Source organism: Sturnira hondurensis, unplaced genomic scaffold (assembly GCF_014824575.4).
Source record: "Sturnira hondurensis isolate 20B ecotype Veracruz unplaced genomic scaffold, ASM1482457v3 Scaffold0002840, whole genome shotgun sequence".
NCBI lineage: Eukaryota > Metazoa > Chordata > Mammalia > Chiroptera > Phyllostomidae > Sturnira > Sturnira hondurensis.
In genome coordinates, this window is record NW_028075471.1 from 24,809,321 (window position 1) to 24,833,110 (window position 23,790).

Genomic DNA, 23,790 nt, shown 5'->3' on the forward strand with positions numbered 1-23,790 from the left:
TTGTCGCAAATGCCAACCCTAGCTAGACAAATGTCCTTGCCACTTTTCTTTCCTGATGGTAAATTCCTTTTTCTCCGGTAAAGTCCAGTCTATCGGCGATGATACAAGATCTCGTTCATACTTCCTTCCTGATCCTTCTGAATCCTTAACCCTACACTGCTGGTCTCTCCATGACAATCAAAACCTAGAAGTCCAGGATCCAGGTCAGGGCACCCACTACTTTGGACAAGGAGAAAAACCCAAGGAATGGTTTGAATCATAAAGAAATAAAATATTCCAACCAATCATGGCTTATAAGTACGAATTACCCAAGTTAAGAATGTGTAAGTGTGCATGCGTGCATATATATTTGGGAAACACTTTGAATGGGAACCTGTTTATTTTTGTTGTCTCAGGGGTTACATGGATAGTTTTGTATTCAACTGATGACACTCAGCAGAGTCAGGGACTTAACAAAAACAACCATTGTTTTCAAGGTCAGATCACACTGGAGACAGTCCCTCCTCCTCTCGTTGGTAATACTCTTGTAACTTGTCTCTGTAAACCTAGCACTAAAAATGCCTTTCTGTGGACAGGTGGTTAGAATAGTATACAGAACTCATTTTTGACTCTCAAAACCCAAATTATGTGCAGGCCATAGATATAGACAACCTCGTAGGCTGACACACCACTTAACTGTTAAATCACCTAAAGGATGATCTTGTCTTTCTATTATGTGAATTCAGGAGCACAAAACTGTTTAAAATTCCATCCCTAGAGGAATTCAATTAGGAGAGTTATATTTCTTCAGCCATCCTAGAAGGAACCAGCTCAATATTTTATCATTGTGTATTTTTAAAGCTACTTTGGGTTGTTTTTGGAAAAGTGAGATTGAAACCTGGGACACAGAATATACACTGTGTGTATGGTGTGAATTTCACCAGGGCTGTACAACTCAAATAACTGTTTCCTACCCATTTGGCATCTAGGGAAGCCATGGTCCACCAGCATCGCAACATGCAACCATGTAAATGGTTAGTAGGTGAAACACACACGCTGCTTGGCCTATTTAAACAGTCACAAAGAGATAGTGCTTTCACATGCCAGTTTCAGAGTATCCTAGAATGGCATAAGAATAAAGAAAAAGAAAGATACATTGTAGCATTAAAAATAGTCCAGAGGCACAGTGCAACTGTGGGGAAAAGAAATTACCGAAGCATTTAGCTCAGGTAGTTTGATGAGACCAGTGCTGATAGAGAGTGGAGGCTGAACACATTCTGAGTTATGAAATGAAAGAAAATAGTGGACAAAGGAAGACAATGGTAATAATTACTAGCACTGATTGGGTTCTTACTGTATAGCAGAACTATACAGTAAATTGAGGATTTACTTTAAAAAACAGCTCCAGTTTTAAGAGAATCCATTTACCAAGTGTGTAGCCAGTGCCACTTTATCCAGAGAGGAACTTTAAGAGTTAGGTCCTGGTAGTCACCCTGTTCTTCAGATGAGACGCTGACATAGAGTTCCCACCCCTTCCAAGATCACATGAACTTGAAAGTTAGACATGCAAGTCCCACGTCGGCAGACTGCAGAGACCCTGCTGCCCAGCCACCCCTCCACGGTGCTCTCCTCTGACCACTGACCTTCATCTCAGCCCAGTCACTGAGTGTCTCGTGCATCCCATTTTAAAGATAGGCACGTTAAAGTCAGAACTCAGTCCCTTGTACAGGATTCCTTGTGGGCACCAGTATCAAGATTCAAATGGGTTTGTCTATTGCTAGGCTTTCTGAGATTTCCCCTGTGTTATTCTGCCTCTGTGACAGTATGTTTCACTTATTCGTTCATTTGTTTGTTCGTTTATTTATTTATTTATTTATTTATTTATTTATTTGATGAGTGCATGTTGAGCCCCTTGCACCGTGCCTTTTTCTGGGCTCTGGGGACACAACAGTGAACAGGAAAGTCAACATTCCAAAGGTTACATTCTAGTGGGGAGGGATGGGCAACAAGCAAATAAACCAATAAGTGAAACGTTAGTAGGTGTAAGGGAGAAAAATGAAGCACTGTAAGGAGCTAGAACGTGATGGGAAGATGGGTGTATTTAAAGCTTTTAGGTGAGATGAGCAATGCAAGGATGTATGTCGCTGCCAGGGGTCATTCTATAATACTGTCATTTTCTATCACATGTATCTTGACATCTCAGTTTATATGACCTTGAAACTGAATCCAAGTTTTATATTATTTTTCTGGTTCGTGTTTGACTGAAATCTTACCCTTTCGGTAAAGAATCGATTTTATGCTGGTTTTATTTCATAGTTCATCTTGAATGATTGTTCCAAGAGACAAAATTGTTTTCTTTTTCTAAGTACTTATCCAGAATAACTGTCTTTAAAAAGGGGGAAATGTTTGGGCTTCATAGCAGAGTGTGCCTTGCCAACAATTAAGTGGAAGCAAGGGTCTCCCCTTGTCAGTCAGATTTGATATGGGACTTCAGTTCTTGGAGGCAACTGCATGGAAAAAGCAGCAGTGGTGTCAAGAGCTCATTGGCTAGTTTTAATTGAAGCCTTACATGATGGAGTATGTGACAAGAAGATGCATTCAACTTGTTTTTCCTTTTCTTTGAAACACTGAAACTCTTCTTCCCAGTAGTAGTTAAAAATAGACAGCTGTCAGCAACTTACTGTCGGCTTCCAATGGCTACAGTATCACTTCCTTGTGTGAATGCTTTGCTGATCGAAAACAAAGTAATTCAACATGGAAACTATGTTGAAAATCAGAACCCATTCTAGATAATAAGCAGTCTCCATTTCTGTAGCACCTTCTCATGTATTCTTCTGCACATGTATGACTTGGTCTGAGGGACCCACAGAAATGGTCTGGGGGACTCCACCTCGAAGAACTGGGTGAAAACTCAGTTTCTGGGCTTCACTCTCTTGACCAGGGGTGACCAGCCAATCACTCATCCATTCATTTCATTATCCAGCCAATAGTTGTTGAAAAGCCTCTTTAGACAGGCATTTTCTCCAAGGCTTTGGGAAATAAAACAAGAAAAAGAAACAGTCTCTGCCTTCTAAAGAATTTATTATAGAATTGGATAATGGTCTATTCTAATTCTCTCCTTTTAATTTATTTAAGCAATCTTGTTTTATTGGGTATTTAGGAATATATATAAAGTATATATGTAAAATATTGCTGTGTGTATAACTATTATATAATACATAAAAGACCTATATTGAATATCCCCATAAAATATTTGTCCATACTTCTGATTATTTCTCTGGATCTCTACCAGTAGAATAACTAGGTCAAAAGGGATGAACATTTTAGCCTAATAAATAAATCTGAAAAAGTTAGGCCCACCTAGCAAAGCAGGAAAAAGTAGTCTGTCCCTTCTCCATTGCCACCAACCCTGGGCTGGAGGCTGTCATTGTGCCCTGTCCTTGACCACCGTGAGGACACCGAGTGCTGCTCGAAGTGTGTGTCACTGACCACTGCTCTTTAAATCCTTTTCAAAATGGTAAACCTTTTCTCATTTTCAAGAATAACATGTGGAGTTAAACAGTGCTCATCCAAATTTTTTAATGACATTAATAGTTTGTGTCTAACATGAGATCATCGAGTTTTGTTTTTTGTTTTTGCTTATACATCCTGAATTTTAGAGAATTAAGCTGTCATGAAAAGTGCCATCAGTTGGTTTGAGAAGTTCCTTTGACCAAAAAAATGAAGATTACCGCTGACCCAGCATTGAACATTGACTTAACAGCAAATATTAGGGGAACTAAATCGATCAGTGTTTTGTGAGGGCTGATTGAATTTTATAAAAACATATTTAGGATATTGTGAATTAAAAGTATTAAAACATGGTATTTGGTGCTGGTGCATTTACTAAAGCACAAAATTCCTGCCTACAGAAATGTGAATAAAACATCAAGGTGAGGGTGCAGAATCCTAACCACACCTTACTTCCCCCAGAGGCTTTGGTGACGCCTTGTGGTTAGTCCACAAGGGTCGCTGGCATCTCTACAGCGGCGTTTTTTCCATGCTTGCCTCGCATGCCCCGCTGCTTGGTCTCTTGGCTGTCCTCACCTCCTTGCTTGTGCTGTTTCTTCCCAGAACCATCGGACACAAAAACCGCTACGTCAAGGTGCCCCGCGGCCACATCTGGGTGGAAGGCGACCACCACGGCCACAGCTTTGACAGCAACTCCTTCGGGCCTGTAAGTCACCCCATTGCTGGTGTCAGGGAATTCACTGGGAGGAGCAAGAGTGTGCCGGATGGTTGGCTCGAGTAACCCGTCCAAGAGCCATCATGAACTTTGCAGGGAGACAATTTACATGTGAAAATCTCCTTGCAAGTGTCCTGGATGGGTCATGGAAGCCATCAGGGGCGTGTGTGCTGGTGTGTGTGTGCATGTTTGTCTGTTGCATGGAAAGGAACCCGGGTGCTTCCATGAAGCATGAGAAGAGCCTTCGGCTGACAACTGGCCCCTACGGGAGAGTCGTTCCCCCCCACAGAATGGCTTGGTACCTTATCTTCTCAGTTATTTAACTGATGATACAATGTGTAAAAGACCTCTAGGCATTGGTTTTCTACATCAGTTGTTAAAAACGCAAATATCTTGGAAATCACATGGGTGAGTAACAGTTTGTCAGCATTTAACTTACAGCAGAAATGCAGACATTCCTTATGCCAAGTTCATGGTACATAAAATATGTGAGTTAACTGGTATTTTATATATGGTTTTTCATTTTGCATATGTATGGAAATTCTCTACTTATGAGCCCCTAACATAAATCATTATATAAAGCAAATAACCTTTTAGTTCCTGGAGATTGCACCTGATCTCTAGTTACCTACGTCTATTTAAACAATGTGGCTCTTCACCCATTAGATTTTCCTCAATGGAGTCCTATCTATACCTTAACATTTATATGTAAGTTAGTATTGAACACCTTCAAGTGGGTTTGGAAAAAAAACACACACATGTCCACATGGTTTTGCCTAAAGCTGACTATTGTCACTAATGGGCAGTCTCTTTGACTCACTTTCGGCTAGAAGCACAATTACTGAGAGATGCAATTAGATCAGAATTAGGGGTAAGTGAAAAAAATTTTAGAAGGCTATATCTACTTCTTTTTTTCTAGTTGCAATGCTGGTAAAAACCTCTAAAGCCTTTTTTGCTTTTGAGTAGTAATTATCACAAAAGTACAGTTTGGTTTTTGTAGCGTGTACCAAAGGCGGGATCAACAGACCAGAAGTCCTGTGTGTCACCTGTAGCTTAAAAGTAATTCCTGCGAGCAAGTTCAGTAACAACTTGAAAGCAAAAATAAATCACCTAAGAGCCCTTTTATTTCTTTCCCATCCATAAGATTAAATCTATTTAACGTATCACATTTTGAGCCACATCAGCATTAAAAACGTTAGTTCCCGTTAGTTTGGGTTTTCATTTGTAGGGACTCTGAAGTAGATGGTTTGCTATCCGTTGCAGGCTGTGTGGCAGAAGTGTGAGGTTGGTTTGCTTTTTCTTTATTAATTAGCCAGTGAAATACTATTTCTATAAGTTGTATGACCCTCAGTGCGCCATATCCCACCTGCGTCCTCATTTGGGAGGGGAAAGGAAGGGTTCTGGTGCCCGAGACCCACCCTGTGCCCAGTCCTTGGAGCCCCTCTGCTGGGTTCTGGGCACGTCACCTGGAACCACTGAACCGTGAGTTCACGCAGGAGAGGGTATCAGGTGTGGAACTATCCTGTCACTTCATCTTTAAAAAAGAGAGAAGGCGAGAATCGTGTGTGAAGGACAATTTCATTGTGTTTATTATGCTAAAAAACTATAGCATGCTACACATTGACAAATATACTGTGTGTAGCACCTGACTTCCTTTTGGTTTACATCAAGTTCTTAAAGGAAATCTACTTTTTTATTCTGCCTTGAACCAAGAGTATGAGTCTGAGACACAAAATGACTTCCTGTTTCCTATTTATTTCTTAGTATGTGAATTTGTGTTTCTGATTTGGCTTATCACCTCTTTAGGTAGGTCCTGGATGGGGTTACATAGTTTTATGAGTGGGAGATTAATGATGGAATATGAATTTAAAATAGCGATGCTAAGTTATAGTAGTAAACTCCATTCCAACAGAACAAGCTCCCACACCTGTCTTCCTTCCTTCTGGTGAGGCCACTGTGGAAAGAAACTAGCAGACACTTGCAATTGAAGCTGATACATTGTAACAACACACAAAGTTGGATAATCTTGGTTACAGATTCCTCGTCAGTCCCTCAGTTTGTATGGGTTTGTATTTCCTCATGTCTAAATGGAGACATTTTCTCTTCTCTGAATCCATCTTAGATAAACAATTGATAGAACGAGTGTGTGTGTGTGTGTGTGTGTGTGAGAGAGAGAGAGAGAGAGAGAGAGAGAGAGGGGCTGGATAGGAAATGTTCTGATTATGAATGTATCTTCATGGAATATCTTGGTCCCAACCTTCGTGAATATATCTTCATCACACAGTAATAGGAAATGTCCTATCTTCTCGTAATATCAATTCACTAATATGTGACTTAGATTCTTAATATGGGAAATACCGTTCCTAAGTGTTCTTCAAAATGATAATAATTTCCTGGAAGTGTTTTTCAGTGCATTTGCTGGATTATATATTGAAGATATCCGATGATTCTGACATGCAGGTTTATGATTACTTAGTGTATTGGATAAGCTCTTCTCTTTGTAATTCTTGGCTCTGTGAAACAAGTTAGGGTCTTTCCCTTCGCCAGCCCTACTTCCATGTCAGGGACGTTGAAACATTGTTTATCGTAGCTCTGTTGTTTGGCAGCACCCGGAGGAGCTGATTAGAACAAATGTTGATGGGTTTTTCTGCTTGTTTGGTATACACGCATAGCTGTGAGTAGTGATTTTTCTAATAGTGATTTTTAATTATTTCAAATTCACAGACTCTGCTTCAATGAAAAAGGTGTGCCATAGTTCCTTTCTTCCAGTTATTATAAATATTCATTGCGGTACCTGTATTAGAAACATTCTATTCAATTCATTCCTGTGGGTAGAAACACAAATGTGACCCCTTCTGTGGCCCCTATTCAGGTTGTGTACTTTCTGTCTTTGATGGTTTATCATAGAGATAACCTGCCCAGTGTGTGTGAAAGTATTTAGGCTCTCAGGTTCATGACCATCTTATCACCTTGTGAACTGTTTGTGTCCAGGAACCGCGAAGCACAGCTGAGCAGTTTGTGTGCGGAAACTGCCCGATGTAGCATCTCTCTCTGGGACCGGAGCTGCACATTCCACCCAGCAGGAATTCTTCTGAGTTCCAAGTCATTCGGAAAAGATCTAATCATGTGTTCTATGGATACCTAATCAGATAAAATATTAGCCCCCTAGAATATTTTCTTGAAGCAAAAATGCCTAAAGATAGTTTTCGAATCCATGTGTCTTAGAAATGTTACTTTTAATGAACCGAGCTGATGGTCTGAAAGGGATATGTGATTGAACTGAGCTGATGGTCTGAAATCACTGATAAGTGATTGAAATGAAGATTAAAATTGTACAGTATTTCTTTTGAATGTAATGAAATTCAAAAAGTTTTTACTTTTAAAAAAACTAGTGAAAAAGTAAAGGACAGGAAAGGTAAAGTTTATGTTTTTATAACATGCAAGCCTTTCATTTAGGTCTTTGAGACATTTTTCAGAATTTACTGGTTTCCCACCATGATTTCGGGCTGGATTCTGATGGGTGGAAGGGATCAGGGGAAACAAGGGTGCAGTAACTGCAGAAAGGTGTCCAGATTAGGGAAGACATGTGGGAAATGAACATTTTAGGAGGTTTACCACTAGCCATGACTGTTTTTAAAATTTCCCAACTTTATGCATTTTTGGTGAAAAATGGAATCATAGTATGTGATTAACCAGGGCTGTACAACAGAATTCTCGGATATATAAATCGGTAAAGGAAGTGGAAGAATGGGAAGCTTTGATATTCTTGAGACCACATAGCAAAGGGCAGTGGAGATTTGGGAGATGTTTCAGATTCAGAGACGACACAGGCAGAGATCCCAGTTGTGGGCGGTGAGCAGTGCACTGAACCAGCGAGTCTTCCCAGTCCTTCTGCCACTGGTGCCTAAGAGCTGCCCGATGCCTTGGAGGAGCAAGGAAGAGGGTCAGTGGGTACAAGGACTGAGAAACAGGTCCTGCCTGCGTGCAGGGAGAGCCCAGAGGGGAGGCAGACAAGTCGCCAGGCAGCGGGGAAACAGCATGCGTTCTCTCTGCAAGGCACACAGGGGCCCCTTGCAGGAGTGGAAATTGTGTGCTACAAACCCACCAGAGAAAACTGTGCAGTCTCCTAGGAGGGTCTGGTGAAACAGTATTCTGAAATGGGGGGAAATTAAGAAACTGGGTAAATCCTCCTACTGTGTGGAACACCCTCAATTCCCCACGTTTTGTGAATGGAGCCAGTCATGCCGGGGCTGGCTGACGGGCCCCAGCTATCCGGACAGCACCTTGCCTGTACCACACAGGACAATCTCATGCACGCGTGCGAATGAACTGACATTTCCTTTGATTTATTTTTGAAGTGTAGCATTTCCCTTGTGTAAATTCTCTCCAGCAGCTAGAGTAACTTTCATTTAAAATCAGCCATTTTCAAATAAAGAAAAGGGTCATTAGACTGTGTTGAGAGGATCCAAATACAGTGTTCCATCTCCATTTTCTTTGAAAAAAATGATGCTTACACTTTAATTGGTCCTATTTTCTTATTTTCTTGTAGGACATGCTTTTGTTCACTAAGGCACTTTGTTGGGCACTAAAATAATCAATATTTTATGTGCAATTAATGGTCACAACAGCCCTATGCATCTCCACACCATCGAACCTCACCTTGGGGTTTCTCTGGATGTTTCTCAGACTTCCCTTAAACCGTGCTGGGAACCACCACCTCACGTATTTTATTTAGGTACAATTTCCATCGGGCTGGTATAGACACGACAAAGGCATGCACTTCATAAAAAGGTCAAAGCCAATGAAAGGAAAGCCACTGTAATTAAAATATTTGTATAACCGAGGCAGGTCATTCTCAGAAGAAAACAAAAGCCCATTTTCTAGAGCAATGTTCTAAATACAGAAATGCCTGGACTGCCAAAAACCACAGAGTCCCCGAGGGTCAGCATCGCTCTTGGTTGGAGGTGTGCTCTGCAGTTAGGACATGGACAACAACAGCGAGAAAGCGTATCACTTTAAAAAGAGAGCCTGGGCAGACAATGGCAGCCAGAAATAGTGGTGACGTAATTAATTATCACCCCCCAGCCCTGTTCCGAGAGCAGAGACAATCTCAGCTTCCATTTTCACCAAATCAAATTCTGCCTGGCATCTTTATCTTTCTGCTCGTGTAGAAATCATTTTCCACATGATTTCATTTTCAGAGAGGAGAAATGTCAGCAGAATTGTCATTAGACTTCATTACGATGGCAGCCGCTCTTTCTGTGGGCCGTTTAGTTACAGAACTAGGCACGTTCGTTTTTCAGAAATGCCTATTCCCTGACAGGGGGTCAGGAGCCAAGATTCAGTTCAATATGTACGATGTTATTAATTTAGCCATTTTATAAGATCTCAGGACTTTTTTTTTAAATATTTTATTTATTTATCTTTAGAGGGGAAGGGAAGGAGAGAGGGAGAGAAACATCAATGTATGGTTGCCTCTGGTGTGTCCCCTGCTGGGAACTGGCCTGCAACCCAGGCATGTGCCCTGACTGGAAATTGAACTGAGATCCTCTGGTTCGCAGGCCTGCGCTCAGTCCACTGAGCTACACCAGCCAGGACTGATCTCAGGACTTTTTAAAAAATTCGATAAAAAAAAACCCTTGTTATTTGTAAGACACAATGGGTAAATGCATAGGGAAAATAAAACGGACCATCCAAGAGGTTCAAAAGTGGGAAAAAAGTCAGCTCTTGCTGTGTCCTGGAGGACAGCAGCAGAGAAGGCTGCCACTGTCAGGACACTGGGACTCAAGGTCTGAGACTGAATTGCCTCATTTAAATGGATATCTACTTATAAAATACTTGCCGGGTAATTGCTCTCCACTGTTCTTCCTATGCAAACACCAAACTATGTAAATGACCCTTATCTTTTGGCTCAGCTCCCAGGAGATAACTTTCCTTGGAAATTTTTTATTTTCCTGAAGTTTATTGAGTAATCTTAAAGATGACTTTGCTTTGTGTCAACATCCTGTTGGGCATATTTACCAAAACAACTCGCAGGAGAACTTAAGGGTTGGTGTGATGGTCAGCAGCCCTGGTGGCCGTATCCTGCCTCCCAGAGTTGTAGGCAGGGCCCATAACAGACCACAGTAACCACTGTGTTAGGTGCCATCTTTTGTAAGGCCCCTGCGGCTTTGGGGTGCATTAAAATTTGTCTGCCTTGGCAAATCCAATGCAGTCCTTTGTTATTATGCTGAGAAGCCGCGCTGTGGTGTGTCCTCTAGATGGGACATCACAGACCTTGTAGCTTCAGCATAAATAATAGTGATTCCTCACACATGATTCCCAGGTGACTCTGCTCCAACCCCTCCCCCTGTCCCTCCGAGTTGTGCTGAAAAGAACTTTGATCACATCCTGCCACTTCTTAAAACAATATCATCAGCCTGCAGCACCTATCATGCTTGAAGCAGAAATGTTAGAAGCCTTCCGTTTTAAATCAGAAACAAGATGAAAAGGTCCATTCTAACCACTGCCATTCAGCATAATGCTAAACCAGTCATTGCCAGTGCAGGTGAAGGCCAGGAAGGGAAATAAAAGATGTAGAGATTGAAAAGAAAGATTCCAAACTGTCATTCCCTCTCTCAAGTATGTGATTGCCCACTTAGGAAACCCAGAAAGAACCTGCAGAAGTGTTCCAACAGTTCTCCCACTGCACTTAGCAGCATGAAGAGCTGCCACAGGCATGACAAACCATGTCTGGACATCATCAGCAAAGAGCAAATCCACCTTCTTAGAATCTGCCATTCAGAAGAGCAGTGAACACTTGGGGCAGTGGTTGCTTCTGGAAGGGGATGGAGGTGACTGGGGGGCGGTGACTGGTACGTTCTTACGGCCTAGACAGGGCGATGGGTGTACAGTCATTCCTTGGATTAGGGTTTACACCGTCTATGTCTGGAACACAACGGAACATTGTCAATAGGCACATGAGCAAAAATATTCCAAGTTGGAGTCAGCTGCTGCCCATCACTCACAGCGGCCTTCCCCAGTGTCTGCGGGGCCTTGGGTGTGGGGGTCTACATCACACTTTCCTCAGTGTGTTAACAGCTATGTCAGGTTAACAGACTGCCAAATGAAATATGTCCCTTTCTCTTAAAATAATAAATATACCTTTATATGGCTAAAGCCAGCAAACATATAAAATGACTGAATTTAATTATCTTTACCAAGTCTGAATATTCTGCTGGAAGGCCTGTGATGTTGGAGTGATCTCATATAAGCAGTTATAACTCAAATTATTATACGCTTATTCATAAAAATTTTCTGACCTCCATTTCTGCAAAATTGCTGTTACAGTAAAGATTTCCACATAATTTGCACTTATTTACAATAATTATATAAAGGATTAAAATAATATTTAATTGCATTAAGAGTATAGAAAGTCAGAATATATGTTTATCAAAATGTAAATGAAAAGTAAATGTAAAAAATTACAAAGTGCATTTTTTCAAAATTTTCTAAATTTTTTGGCAAAACATCAAGAGTATCTTTCAAAATCCAAAGGAAAAATAAAAATGACTACTAATGAACATAAAAGTTATATCAAAGTATTTAAATAAAACTAAATCATTAAGTAGTTAAAGAATTAATTAAGTCTTACTACATATTTTTATAAAAGTCTAGATACAGGTTGCGAGTTCGGTTTCCATGTAGTGGCTCCTGTAAAGAGTCAGGAGCCATCTTCCTTTGTTTCGTGTCCTGAACTACGTACCTGCAGGTATAAGGGGCACCGTGGAGCCCTTTACATTTCTGGACAGGAGGGTAATAAGAAGAGGCCTGTCAGCCAGACCGATCTGGGAAGATTGGGACTGAGAGTTTAGGCTGCCAGTGAGAACCCAATTACTGGATAATAGTGTAAGCTCAGGTGGGAGATGATTAGGCCATAGACTAAGGTGGCAGTAATAAAAACATGAAGAAGTGGATCAATTTGAGGGTCCTTAGGAAACAAAACTTGACTGAATATGTATTAGACCCTACTGCCCGGAATGAACTCACCTCATCTGTCAGAGAAGTTTGCCGGCTAAAATGCTCAGCTGCCTTCACACTCAGCTCCACATGATCAGACTTTAAAATTAAGCACAAGGAACTCAAGTCAGAACAATATTTTGGTGGTCATTTTTATGTGGAAGGCCAAAAGGCGGATGGAGAAGACAAAGTGATATCTCCAGGCTTCTTTAATTTACCAAGTGCTTGGGCTGATACTTGGGCTACCCGTGTTGACTGGCCCAGGAGAACTGGGCCGCCTCCTAGTGATTGGACCACAGTCCTGATCAGGGGAGGGACAAGAGAGGCTTTGTCCCCCAGCACCGCCCCCTCCCGCCCCCCCATCCCCGCCTCCTGGGAATTTACAGGCTGGGGCTAATCAATCCATCAGAACTCTGTTCTGCACACGGCATCTCCGACAGCCAGGGTCCTGCCCACCTGTTCCACAGCCCCTCTGCTCCCTGTCTGAAGTTCGCCCGTGTCTCAGGAGGTAAAGGTAATTCCTAGACTCTAGCGGTGAATGAGAAGGAACTGTACCAGGGAAACGGAAACATTTCGATTATTAAACTGGCTGGTAGAAAAGCAGGTTTAAACCTTTTCTCGTTCATTTTTGTTGTTATTTATAGTTATTTAAAGTGTAAATCTATATATTTTTAAACTTCTTTTTTAAATGATCTTATTTATTAATTTTAGAGAGAGGGGAAGAAAAGGAGAAAGAGGGAAACATCAATGTGTGGTTGCCTCTCACGCGCCCCCTACTGGGGACCTGGCTTGCCACACCCCAGGCATATGCCTGGACTGGGAATCGAATTGGCGACTCTTTGGTTAGCAGGCCAGCACTCAGTCCACACTGAGCGACACCTGCCAGGGCTATACGATGTATTTTTAAATTAAAATGTTTTTAAAAAGAAATTGTTAGTTTCTACTTACATTAACTAATCACTTCTCTCAGTGAAATTACTGTATTAAAATAAGTGTAATGCAATTGTGGAATGAAATTAGGATGCGGTCAGTGGAGGGGGAAGGGGATTATAAGGCTTCGTCAAGTTGTGGAATGTCAGTCCTACTGTTTTGATCAAGACACCTGATTTAACGAAGGTAACTATTAACTAGGATCTGCTTTTGCTAAAAGCCACGTGAGGCTGCAGTTTTACTTTGACCTCCACTGATCATACTGATGGTCGAAGGGCTGCAACCAGACCAGCTGGAAGCTTCTCACAAAGGTCTCTGCTTGTGGCGTGTTTGTCTTTTTCCCACAAAAGCGTTCAAGTCAACCTGCCTTCTATTTATTGGGAAGCAGCCGGCAGCGGAACGTTCTTCTCAAATGAGCCATAATTACATTTAGTTTGTTCACAGAAACTAAGTTTCATTTCAGAAACCTAACGAGATGATAAATGATGTCATTTCTGCAAGTCACTGTGGAATGATGTTTGTTGGCTCTGGCCAAGGAAAAACTCTAATCCTAAAACATTTGGTCCAGAGGCTTTTAAAGAAAACTTAACTGTGTGTTTCTTCTGACATTAAAAAATAAAATAACCCTCCCAAAACAAAAAACATAGGTATTTGTTTGGTCTTTTAAACAAAGAAAACACATGTACTGAAGAGGGCATAGCAATGGCATTAAATGAGTGGATTCTTTTTGTTTTTAAGATTTTATTTATTTTTCTTTAGAGGGGAAGGGAAGGAGAGAGGGAGAGAAACATCAATGTACGGTTGCCTTTCATGTGTCCCCTGCCGGGAACTGGCCTGCAACCTTAGGCATGTGCCCTGACTGGGAATCGAACCGCGATCGTCTGGTTGGCAGGCCCGCACTCAATCCACTGACCTACACCAGCCAGGTAAATGAGTGGATTCTTGAAACCAAAAGACATGGTTCCCCAGGCTTGTGTTTGCAGATTTAACGCATGGCCCTGAACTGGCCAAAATCTAACAGTGTCCGATGAGAAGGCCATTTCAAAGGCCGTTCATTGAAGTGCATAGGATTTAAATAACCTTTTTTTAATTTTTGGCTCAGATGGACATTGCTGGTTAAATCACTGAATCTTTTCAGATAGTATTATACTATGGAGTCAAAAAAGTAGACTTGATGTAAGATCTTAAATAAATTTTCCAGAGTGAGGTCTCATTTGGCTTTATTATAGGCACATGATACTTCTCTATATTTTAACTGGGCAGGCTGGGCGGGGAGGGGGCTCCCATGCTTTAGCTGAAGCATTTTCTGCTTTGGAGGAGACGAGTGTGTGTCTGCAGGGAAGGCTCGCCATAGCCCTTGGGTCAGGCTCCCTATAACGGTATAGTATTAGTGTGAGATTATATTAAGTGCACCGGCCTATCATTACCTCTAACTGTCTCACTCCTCATCCATTTGGAGTTCATTATCCACAATACCTTTTCTTTGTCTCAGCAAAGTAAATTGAGTATTCAGGTTTTTAAAGAAAACCATGAATAGGGTTTAAATCAGATAGGCCTGTGTGTAAGGCCATTACCCTAAGTGATGTATCACGGTCCTTCCTTTATGTGCAGGAAGGTTGCCCTTTCTATAACATTATTTTTTAATATCCTCTCTTTTTAATCTCTGAAAGACTCTGACAGGGCCATGGGGGCTATTGCCAGGATCCTTTGATTGGTGTATCAGTTCAAATGTGCTTTTCTGTAACTTCAGTCCAGTTTAAAAATAAACCAGCCAAAACCATCATGAATCATGCAAGTCAGAGGCATTTGCAGATGCATGCAAAATCACTCTATATATTCTTCATGCTCAATACAATGTAAACTGGGCCTAGAATACATTACAGTGTCTTCCCTGCTCATCATTCTGTGTTCTCAACCCCTGATTTCTTTTCCCCCCAGCAGCAGCCCCTCCTTCTGCCTTAGGAGTCTATACCTCCCCTACTCTCTGACTCTTTTCCTCCCCATTTCCTCCAGAGGTGGAAGTCTGATAACCTTTCATAGAGTCAGAGGGGGGGGAGGAGCAGGAGGAAGGGAGACCAAGATGGAGAGAGACCATCTCTTGCAAACGTTACTTTCAACTCTTTATAAATGTGGCATGAGTCTTTCTCCTCCACTCAGCATCATCGGGGAAGGAAGGGATAACAGAACAGTAGAGATCAGCCTGCCAGCAGAGCAATTACGTGTGCAGAGGTTGCTCCCCCAATGTGTCACCCTGTCCCCTCATTTGGTCCCGAAGGCAGTGACGGATGGTGCTGGGAGAGTGTTTTGAGCTCTTGGACCTAAAGGAGGGGTTCCAGTGTCCTGAGACAGGCAGGGTCCAGTGTCTGTGTCCACCCCTCAGAGGTTTTGGTGGGTACGTGGAAAGTGGGGCTTTGGGATTTTTTTTTCTTGTTTTGTTTTTAGGACAGCACCAGCGACCAGGTGGATGTGGAAACAGGACGACACTTTGAGGAATCCCCTCTTGGGAAGTAATTTGGAGAATCTGGTTAAGAATTCTTTGAGTGTGAAAGAGCCCTGTTCACCCTGGCAACTCGCTGAGCCTTCCAATCTCTGGAAGGCAGCCTGGACTTGGTGTCACTCACCAGGAGTCAGAGCCAAGTGGACGGCCAGTGGCAGGCCAGCAGGCTCACTTGCCTCCACAGCTGACATGGGCTTTATTTCGTGTGGTGCCATCCCTCTGTGGAGCAGTCAACTGGACATCGTACAGTGTGACTCACCCGAAAAATAGCGTGGAATTCGGTGTTTGCAGTGGGGGGCAGTGCCAGAAAAGACTGATATACTCTGAGAGGGAGGCTTATGACTTTATGTGGCTCTGAGATTCTGCTCTCTGCTGGCAACCTCCACAAGTCCAAGTGCAAAGCACTTTCAGTGACAGGGTGGTGGGGGCAGTGCTCAGCTTTTTGGCAGTTCTGCTCTGGACGGAGGGGGAGAAGCAGGCACTCCTTGGAGTACCTCCCACAGTTGGCCATGTTAGTAGCCTTTGCTTGGCTGCTCTCGTTAAATAATTAATTCTAAGTCTTTAAAAAACTCTCCTTATGTCTTCTGAACTGGGAGTAATAATAACACGGTTATCCCATGTACATAAATCCTAAGGTCCAAGTATGGACTGATTTAATGTGCGTCAGATAGCATATTTTGTTGTTTTTAAAAAATTCCACTGTTAGTCGTTCCTGTATGGCACCTGTGTCTCACTGTCGTTTGTCTACGACTGAAAGCTACTGAAGTTCTGAAACTGGAAGAAGAGGTTCTTCGCATCCTCTTTTTCCTTTTACCATCTTTACCTTTCTTCCACAGCTTTCTCTGGCCTCTCAGCTGGGAGCCTGCTTGGGCTTTGAAGGGACAATGCATTCACTTGGCTCAGGTTTGTCGGGGTTACTTTCATGTTTCCAAAATCAGTGTGCTTTTCCCTGCGTTTCTCTTATCCAGCCTTTCAGCAGTATTCCGTGGGGTGGACCACTTCCTCTTTCGGACACTGCGAGAATCTTCTGCCCTGAGCCCCTCTGAACCCACACGGGCCTCTTGCATTTCATCCTTCTCTGCCAGGCCTCTCGTTTGGCATGGCCTGCGCTCCCTCTCGAACTTCCATCTCTATACTAAGCTCTCCCTAAGAGAGCTGACCCCGTGTCTCCGGATGATGTTTGGATGCATTGGCGCTCAGATTTCCATCTCCAGGTCTTAACACACTTGGATGTTCAGCAGCATGTCTAACTTGGTATTCTGTTCCCTTCCTTCCCACCCTGCTTCATTTTCTCAGGCTTTCCCCATCGTTGTAGACGGCATCACCATCTCTCCCGTTATGCAGGCCAAAGAGTCAGACGCCTCCCCGGTGTCACACCGCCCCACTCCAGCCTCTGCCCCCACTGCGGCCTGTGAGCTGGGCCAGAGCCCTGTACCCCGAGCGCATCTGCTCCCTTCCATCCCCCCCCCCCACCCCGCTGCCTCCCCAGTTCAAGTAGTCATCACGGCTCACATCCAGAGGGTCCTAACTACAGCCCCTCCTCCCTACTCTTCCTAATTCCAGTGTTTAGATATCGGCTGGCTCATCTCACCCTCAAACCTGGTCCCCTTCCCCTGTGAAGCACTTCGGTAGCTTTCTGTTGCTGTTAGAATTTAAAATCTCCTCCGGAAAGTCTTGGACTCACCTGACCATGGCCTTCAGGGACCTCACACCATGGGTCCCCTGCGTTTTGCTCTCTCTCTGCTTGCACCCTGCTGGTCTTCTTTCCGTCCTTGAGCAGCCAGGGGTCCTTTGTACTTCTGTGCTTCTCTTCATTGAATTCTCTTCCCTTCTCTTCTCTTCCCTTTTGTGTAGCTGGCTCCTTCTCTTCACTGTTTCAGAGAAGATTTTCCTGTGTATCTGGTCTAAAATGGAGCACACACACACACCTCCACCATCACTATCATTACTATGTTGGTTTCTCCATACCTCTTCACACTAGCTTATATTATTTCATTTCTTTATTTACTTTCTTTTTTTGGTTGTGTCTCCTCCAGTAGAAAGTGAGCTTCACGAGACCAGTGCCACTGCCGGAAAGCAGTGCCTGCTCAAACTAGGCCCTTCCTCCACCTGGGTTAAGGGTACGTGAGCTTCTGTTTGGTGGATGAGCTCAGTTTGAGGGGTCCCCCCAGCTCAGAAACCAACAGTTAGTGGGAGAACATGAAGGACACCCTTGGTGGAGGCAGACTAGCGTGTGCTCCCAGGGGCCTGTGCAACCAGCAGGAGGCTCGTGGCATGATGCCCTCTGCAGGGGGCCTTTGGGGAGACCAGGAGTGAGATGATTTCCACCTTAAAAACACGTGGGGGTGATCCAGCCACCCTGCTCCTCGCTGTATCCAAAGGACATGAAGTCAGAGAGATATGCACTCAGCATTACCAGCAAGTCGGGACAGAGAGGCCACTGAGTGGACGACCCCTGGGGCGGGGGGGGATGGAGGAGACGTGGTGTGTGTGTCCAGTGGAATACCACTCAACCGTGAGAGGGAAGGAAACCCTGCCGTTTCTGCCAGCATCAGTGGGATGGACGTCTTCCTAGTTTGTCAGTTATACCTTAATAAAGCTGAAGTGTTTTAAATACAATAGATAATTGGGAGAAGTAAAATAAAGCTCAACTAAATAGGTCTTTGCCCTGAAAAAATTCATGGTCTAAACTAACAATAAAAGCTAACCAAAGGGGGAAAAAACATGATGATTCAATCAAAGCAAACAGGACGAGAATGGACGGCTAAGGCCAGGGCTTTTGTAATGGGTCAGTGGCCCAGACTGGCTGAACCCTGGAAGCAGAGCAGAGCAGAAATGGGGTGATAGGAATCTTAGGGGACACAAAGGAATTCCTTCGTTACCTAGAAAGCCAGTAATAGAACTATAAGGTATTGGTGCTTTTAAAGACATCAGTGGGATGTTAAGAAGGCGAAGTCCAGTTCAGTACAGAACAGCCTGAAATCTGGGGGTAAATAGATCTCCCTGGGAGGGTAGGACAAGGGTGGGGCCGCTGCTCCGATCCCATTCTCCTCTCTAAACAGAATCCTTATTAGCCAGGACTAAAGTCTTAGAGCCCTGTCTGCCATAACTTAGCATGTATCAGAGTCCCCCGGGTGCTTGTTAAAAATAAGGTTTCCTGGCCTCCTTCAGACCCTGATTAGTAAAACGTGTGCGGGCTTGAGGGTGCTGCGTTTCAGCAAGAAAGTATTCACCGAGGCGAGCTGGTGCATCCGATGCACTAATGCACTGGCTTGTCGTTTTGGCTGCTCTCACGTAGCATTTAAACAGTTCGGCGGTGTTGTGAAGGCTTGGATTTTTTTTTTAAACTGTTGATTATGTGGATACAGTGGAACTTCAGACCCATCTTATTCTATGGAGTAAACAGTCTCATTTTTATTACCCTAGTGCATACTCTTGCCCTCTTTCCTTTTGTAGAGTTTCATTTTGAAAAATATAATTAGTTTCAGATAATTTACAAATTATTTGAATTTAGAGACCTAGACTTCCAATGGGGACATTAAATGGGAGAAATGGGAGAGAGGGTTATTTAAATGTGTAGTTTCTCTTAGCAGGAGTTTTGACAGCCCCGTCTGCAGGTGCTCCTGCCCACCGATGCTCCAAACCCCGGGAGCAGGAAACCGGCCCTTTGTGATTTACTTAAGCAGTTCACATGTGAGCAGGTGAAACTGACAAAACTGTACATTGTGAAAACGGTAAAGGTGATTGCGGTACCTGCAAAAGGTATTCTTATCTTAGGAAAACTTAAAGCTTCCTTTTTCAAGAGATTATGAAAATAATTGGAGTCGCCTTTACTTTTCCCCCCCTCTTTTTTGGGAATTTTGTTTCTGTTTCAGAAGTTTGTGTTTGTATTTAATTCTGGAACTGTTAAAATGTGGCTATTTTCCGAAACAAGAAACTCTTCATTCAATTGCAGCAAGAGTAATGGAGACAGGCTAGTGGATTTGAGGAAAACGGCCCCTATAAAGAATACCTGACGCAATGCCATGCCTAGGGGGGTCTTCTGCTCATTGAAATGACTTACTGGACGGCAGTGGCTGCCTGACTGTGCACACAGAGTGGTGCCCACCCTGTGCCCCTTCATATATGCTGCTGCTAGAGATTTCCTGAGGACAGAAAATGTCTCAGCACCTTCGTGTCTGTCCTCTGTGCCCAATGCGAAGCCCGCCACTCCAAGGCTGAGTGAATGTCTTGAATGGACTAGTCTGGAATACAAAATGCAGTAATAGTACGATGCGTTGAACCCTCAACCCCCTGGGCTCAGATTTGACTATTAAAATTGTGACTGTATAATATACCGGGCTACTTGGGTGATAGGCTGTGGTTCTGGAGGCTAAACTAGCTCAGAGGGTTGTCTCGATCCATCATAGCCACTATTACTGTGATTACTGAATCCACACATTTCTGGCTGCTTTTGTTTCAAACAAAACAGATCGGCTGGGGGAAATAAGAGAGACAAGTCCTTAGCCAAAATACTATATCCCAGGTGTCCTTCTCAGCTTGAGCTAGCCTTGCTCATCCAGTGCCTTGTACTTGTCTTTATTACTGAATTTGAAAGACAGTAGACATTTTCTTTTTAACTCACAAGAATCCTTCTATTTACAATAAAAAGAATGGCAGATAGAAATTTTTTAGTCTGAGCCTGTCTCTTTGGAAGGTCAGCTGCCTTTAGTTAATTGCTCTGTGCTGTTGCTCAGTGTGCTGATTATTTTCATCTGGAACCCCGAAGCCCCAGGGGAGGTCCTGGGGGGACAGCCCTCGACAGGACAGAGGGCTGGAGTGGCTGGGAAACGTCAGCTTCCGAAAGCGTCACGTGAGTGTAAAGAGTTCAGCCAGTTCAGAAGCCGACCAGCTTCAGAGAGTGGCCCTTGCACGTAGTCATGCTGGCTTTGGAAATGGAAGAGCTTCAGGCTCACCTCCTGGGAGAAAGAGCTTCCCAACAGAAGCTCATAGGAGCCTGGGTGGGTAGTGGCTTTCACTTGGGAGGGAAGGGCACTGCGGTTCAGCTTGAGCCGAAGTGAAATCTGGAGACGACGGTAAATGAGAGCCACTCAGAAGCTTGTTACAATAAAAATGCGTGGTAAGAAGTGGGTGGGTCATTGGGTTTGTGTTTCTCACCTATCCTCTCCCCACGTTTGCCTGTGTTATTTTGTTGCTCAGGAGTGTTTCTGTAGGGATGTTTTTACAGTGTTCTCTCTCTTACAGCTGCAAACTGGACCGTGGCTTCCCCAAATCCCCGTGTCAAAGCCCTAGCCCCTGACCAGTGATTCTGTTTGTGGTCGGGGCCTCTAGTAGGTCGTTACTTGATGGATGAGATCCTGAGGGTGGGGCCCTTGTGAGTAGTTTAGTGTCCTCTTTAGAGAAACACCAGAGCTCCCACCAGAACCTGACCAGGCAGGCACCCTGCCCTCCCACTCCCAGCCTCCAGAATTGTGAGAAATAAATTTCTGTTCCTGCAGCCACCCAGCCTGTGGTACTTTGTTCTGGCAGCCGAGCTGACTAATATACTCACATAGTAATCATCAGTTACCCCATGAATGAGTTGAGGGAACTGGTTGAGGAGGGTGTATATAAAGTAGCTCATGTTAATAAAATGTCCTTTAACCAATAGCATAGGTAGAAGTACACTTTCTTTGCTATGTGCAAATTTGAAATTCTTTTCATTCATTTGAGTTTCTTTGAACTTCTTACAAAAGAAAAAAGAAAAAAACACCCTACTGTGGCTGGTGGTTTGATTTGAAGAACCCAAATCTCTCAGGGACGAATCTGTCATGTGAGGTGCCCTGGATTTGAGATTTGTTCCTGTAGGGCAAACGCTTTGTGTCTCTGTGAAGCCCACGGTAAGATGTAGATGCCCTCTAAGGGTAATGCATTGGAACTTTCCTGTTATTTTTTCTCAGCGTGGAACGATCCTTAAGACTGGCATCCAGTTATTTTAGAAAGGACAGTAGAGGCTGTGAGAAGAAGAGGGTGGAACAGGGCGGTTTCAGGGCGTGGAGAATGGCCGGTCTGGACACAGGTGCTCCCACGTAGTCTCCGGAAAGCAGTGTCAGGGACACCCTCGGAGGAGGATTTGGGCCACAGTGACAAGATTTACGAGGGTGCCCTTGGAAAGGTGGCCACCCTAGGTGAGGCACTTCCCCCGGACTGGGCAGCAGCTGGGTGCATTGCCCATCAGCCGCCAACTCCCTGGTCTTGAGAAGTCCAGACCCAGGGTGGGGTGGTCAGTGGGGCCCACAGCTGAATCGCTGACCCTGTGCTACTTACTTACTTTCACAGTGGGCCACCAAGGCCGATGGATGGTGTTCCACCCGGCATGGGGGCCACACAGGAGGCGGGGCCACCTGTTTCCTTCCAGTACTTCCTTGGGCACAGGAGGGAGCAGGCTTTCTTCCACTATCTAGCCTCCTCCCTGGGTTTTCCTGCTTCCTCCTCATCCTGTCTGAGCGTTTCCCCCGGTTTCCCCGGGTTTTCCCTTCCCCTTTATGGTGGCCTTTTTGGCTTCTACTGCACATGCCTCAGTCAAGGAACCGCCCCCCTCAGGTTTCTCCCTCGCCCCAGCAATGGAGAGCTGGCTGGTTGTTCCCTGGGGTGTCTGTGAAACTGTAGTTCCCTGACTGCATCAGCTCAGCTGTCCTTACCCCTTCTCTTTACTTTTCTGCCTAACTAGCTGCCCGCCTGCCAGACACATGCCCTCAAGGGAGGGTTAGAGAGAAGCTGGCCCGCCGAGCACAGGTGGCAGAGGGGTGGGGATCTGCCCAGAGGAGGAGGCACCCTGTCCCCTGCCCTGTGCCCTGTCCCCTGTGCTCAGTGCAGACAGCCCTCCTTTTCTCAGACCTGAACGTTCTCAACCGCTGCCTCTTGCCGTGATCCTCACTCCTGTCTCAGCAGCTGATCACAGACGTTCCTGCGCTCCTTGCACGGTGCTTGTTTCCATGTCCCTTTGTCACTGGGCTTCGTGCTGAAACTGGGTTTCCTCTTTCCTTCCCTTTACTCCAAAGATACACTACTGCCAGCCCCATAAAAGCAAAAAGCCTGGAATCTGAACCAAACCCACAAATATAGTAGGTATTTGTGGATAAGGATTTGTGATCAGGCTTTGCTATTAAAATTTTTTTGAACGTGTCAATCATGTCCTTAAAAATATTATCCAAGGGCTATAGAAATCTCTGCTGCCCAGGGTCCTTTAATTGAGTTTCTTGGAGACACATTTGCTGTCTCCCTGTCCCTTTATTCCCATGGCTCCCAGGACCCAGATGCACCTTGACGTGCCGAGATGGATTTTGAAGTAATTCTACTTTGTATTAGTATTTAATTGATGCTTAAGTGCACTGATGCCCACATACTCCTTGGGAAAAAATAATTGGAGGAACAAATGCAGGATTCTTTCTTTATTTCTCCCATTGGAAACAGAAATGAGGTCACACTAAATGTTATAAATGGAAAGCTGCCTTCACTGTGAACTTGCTTAATTAACAAAAAGAGAAATTCAGAAAAGCCTGTATCTAAGATGACTTTCTCCTTGGGTTCATCAGCGCTGCCTGGATGATTATCTCCTGAAAGAGAGTGTCTTCTGTGATTAAGTCGCCTGTCAGATTCACACTGATATGCAGAGTCCCCTTTTCTCTCTCAAGCAGCCCCACCATCTGTCACGAACATTCCACCCGCAGGACGTTGGAGAGAGAAGCACTTGTAAGGTGAAAATACACCGGCCACAGCCAGGACTTCAAACAACTGTTTCTAATTAAGAAGTGGAATTCAGAGTAAACGTTCATTGAATGTAGTGGGAAAGAATGAAATGGAGGACAAAACTGGGAGTTGGGACAAGATGTGAAAATGATGAAGGCCAGGAAATATGTCCACATTTGTTTTTGAAAAAAATTCAAGGGAAGTCTCAGTCTTAATTTTTAGCTCAAGAGGATAGTTAGAATATAGTGTTTGTCAGCATTTGTCTTTTCACTCATTCAATAAACACTTCTGGACCCACAATGAATGAAGAAATATGTGTTTGCACTTCTTGACCCTTAAGGTGATAAGTAGTGCAAGAAATATCTAAAATGTATCTTCAGATATGTAAATTTCACACACTGAAATATGAGCCCTTATGTTAAATGTGCATGAG

The 23,790-nt window shown here is 43.9% G+C and overlaps 1 protein-coding gene across 2 annotated transcripts in view; it reads left to right on the plus strand.

Annotated features, from left to right (window-relative positions):
• Positions 1-23,790, plus strand: part of IMMP2L (inner mitochondrial membrane peptidase subunit 2) — a 643,351-nt gene that overhangs the window by 499,458 nt on the left and 120,103 nt on the right. For both annotated transcript variants that reach the window (XM_037041124.1, XM_037041125.1), the window contains exon 6: positions 4,093-4,195. In XM_037041124.1, coding sequence (XP_036897019.1) covers positions 4,093-4,195 — 103 coding nt within the window. The remainder of the gene's footprint in view (positions 1-4,092; positions 4,196-23,790) is intronic.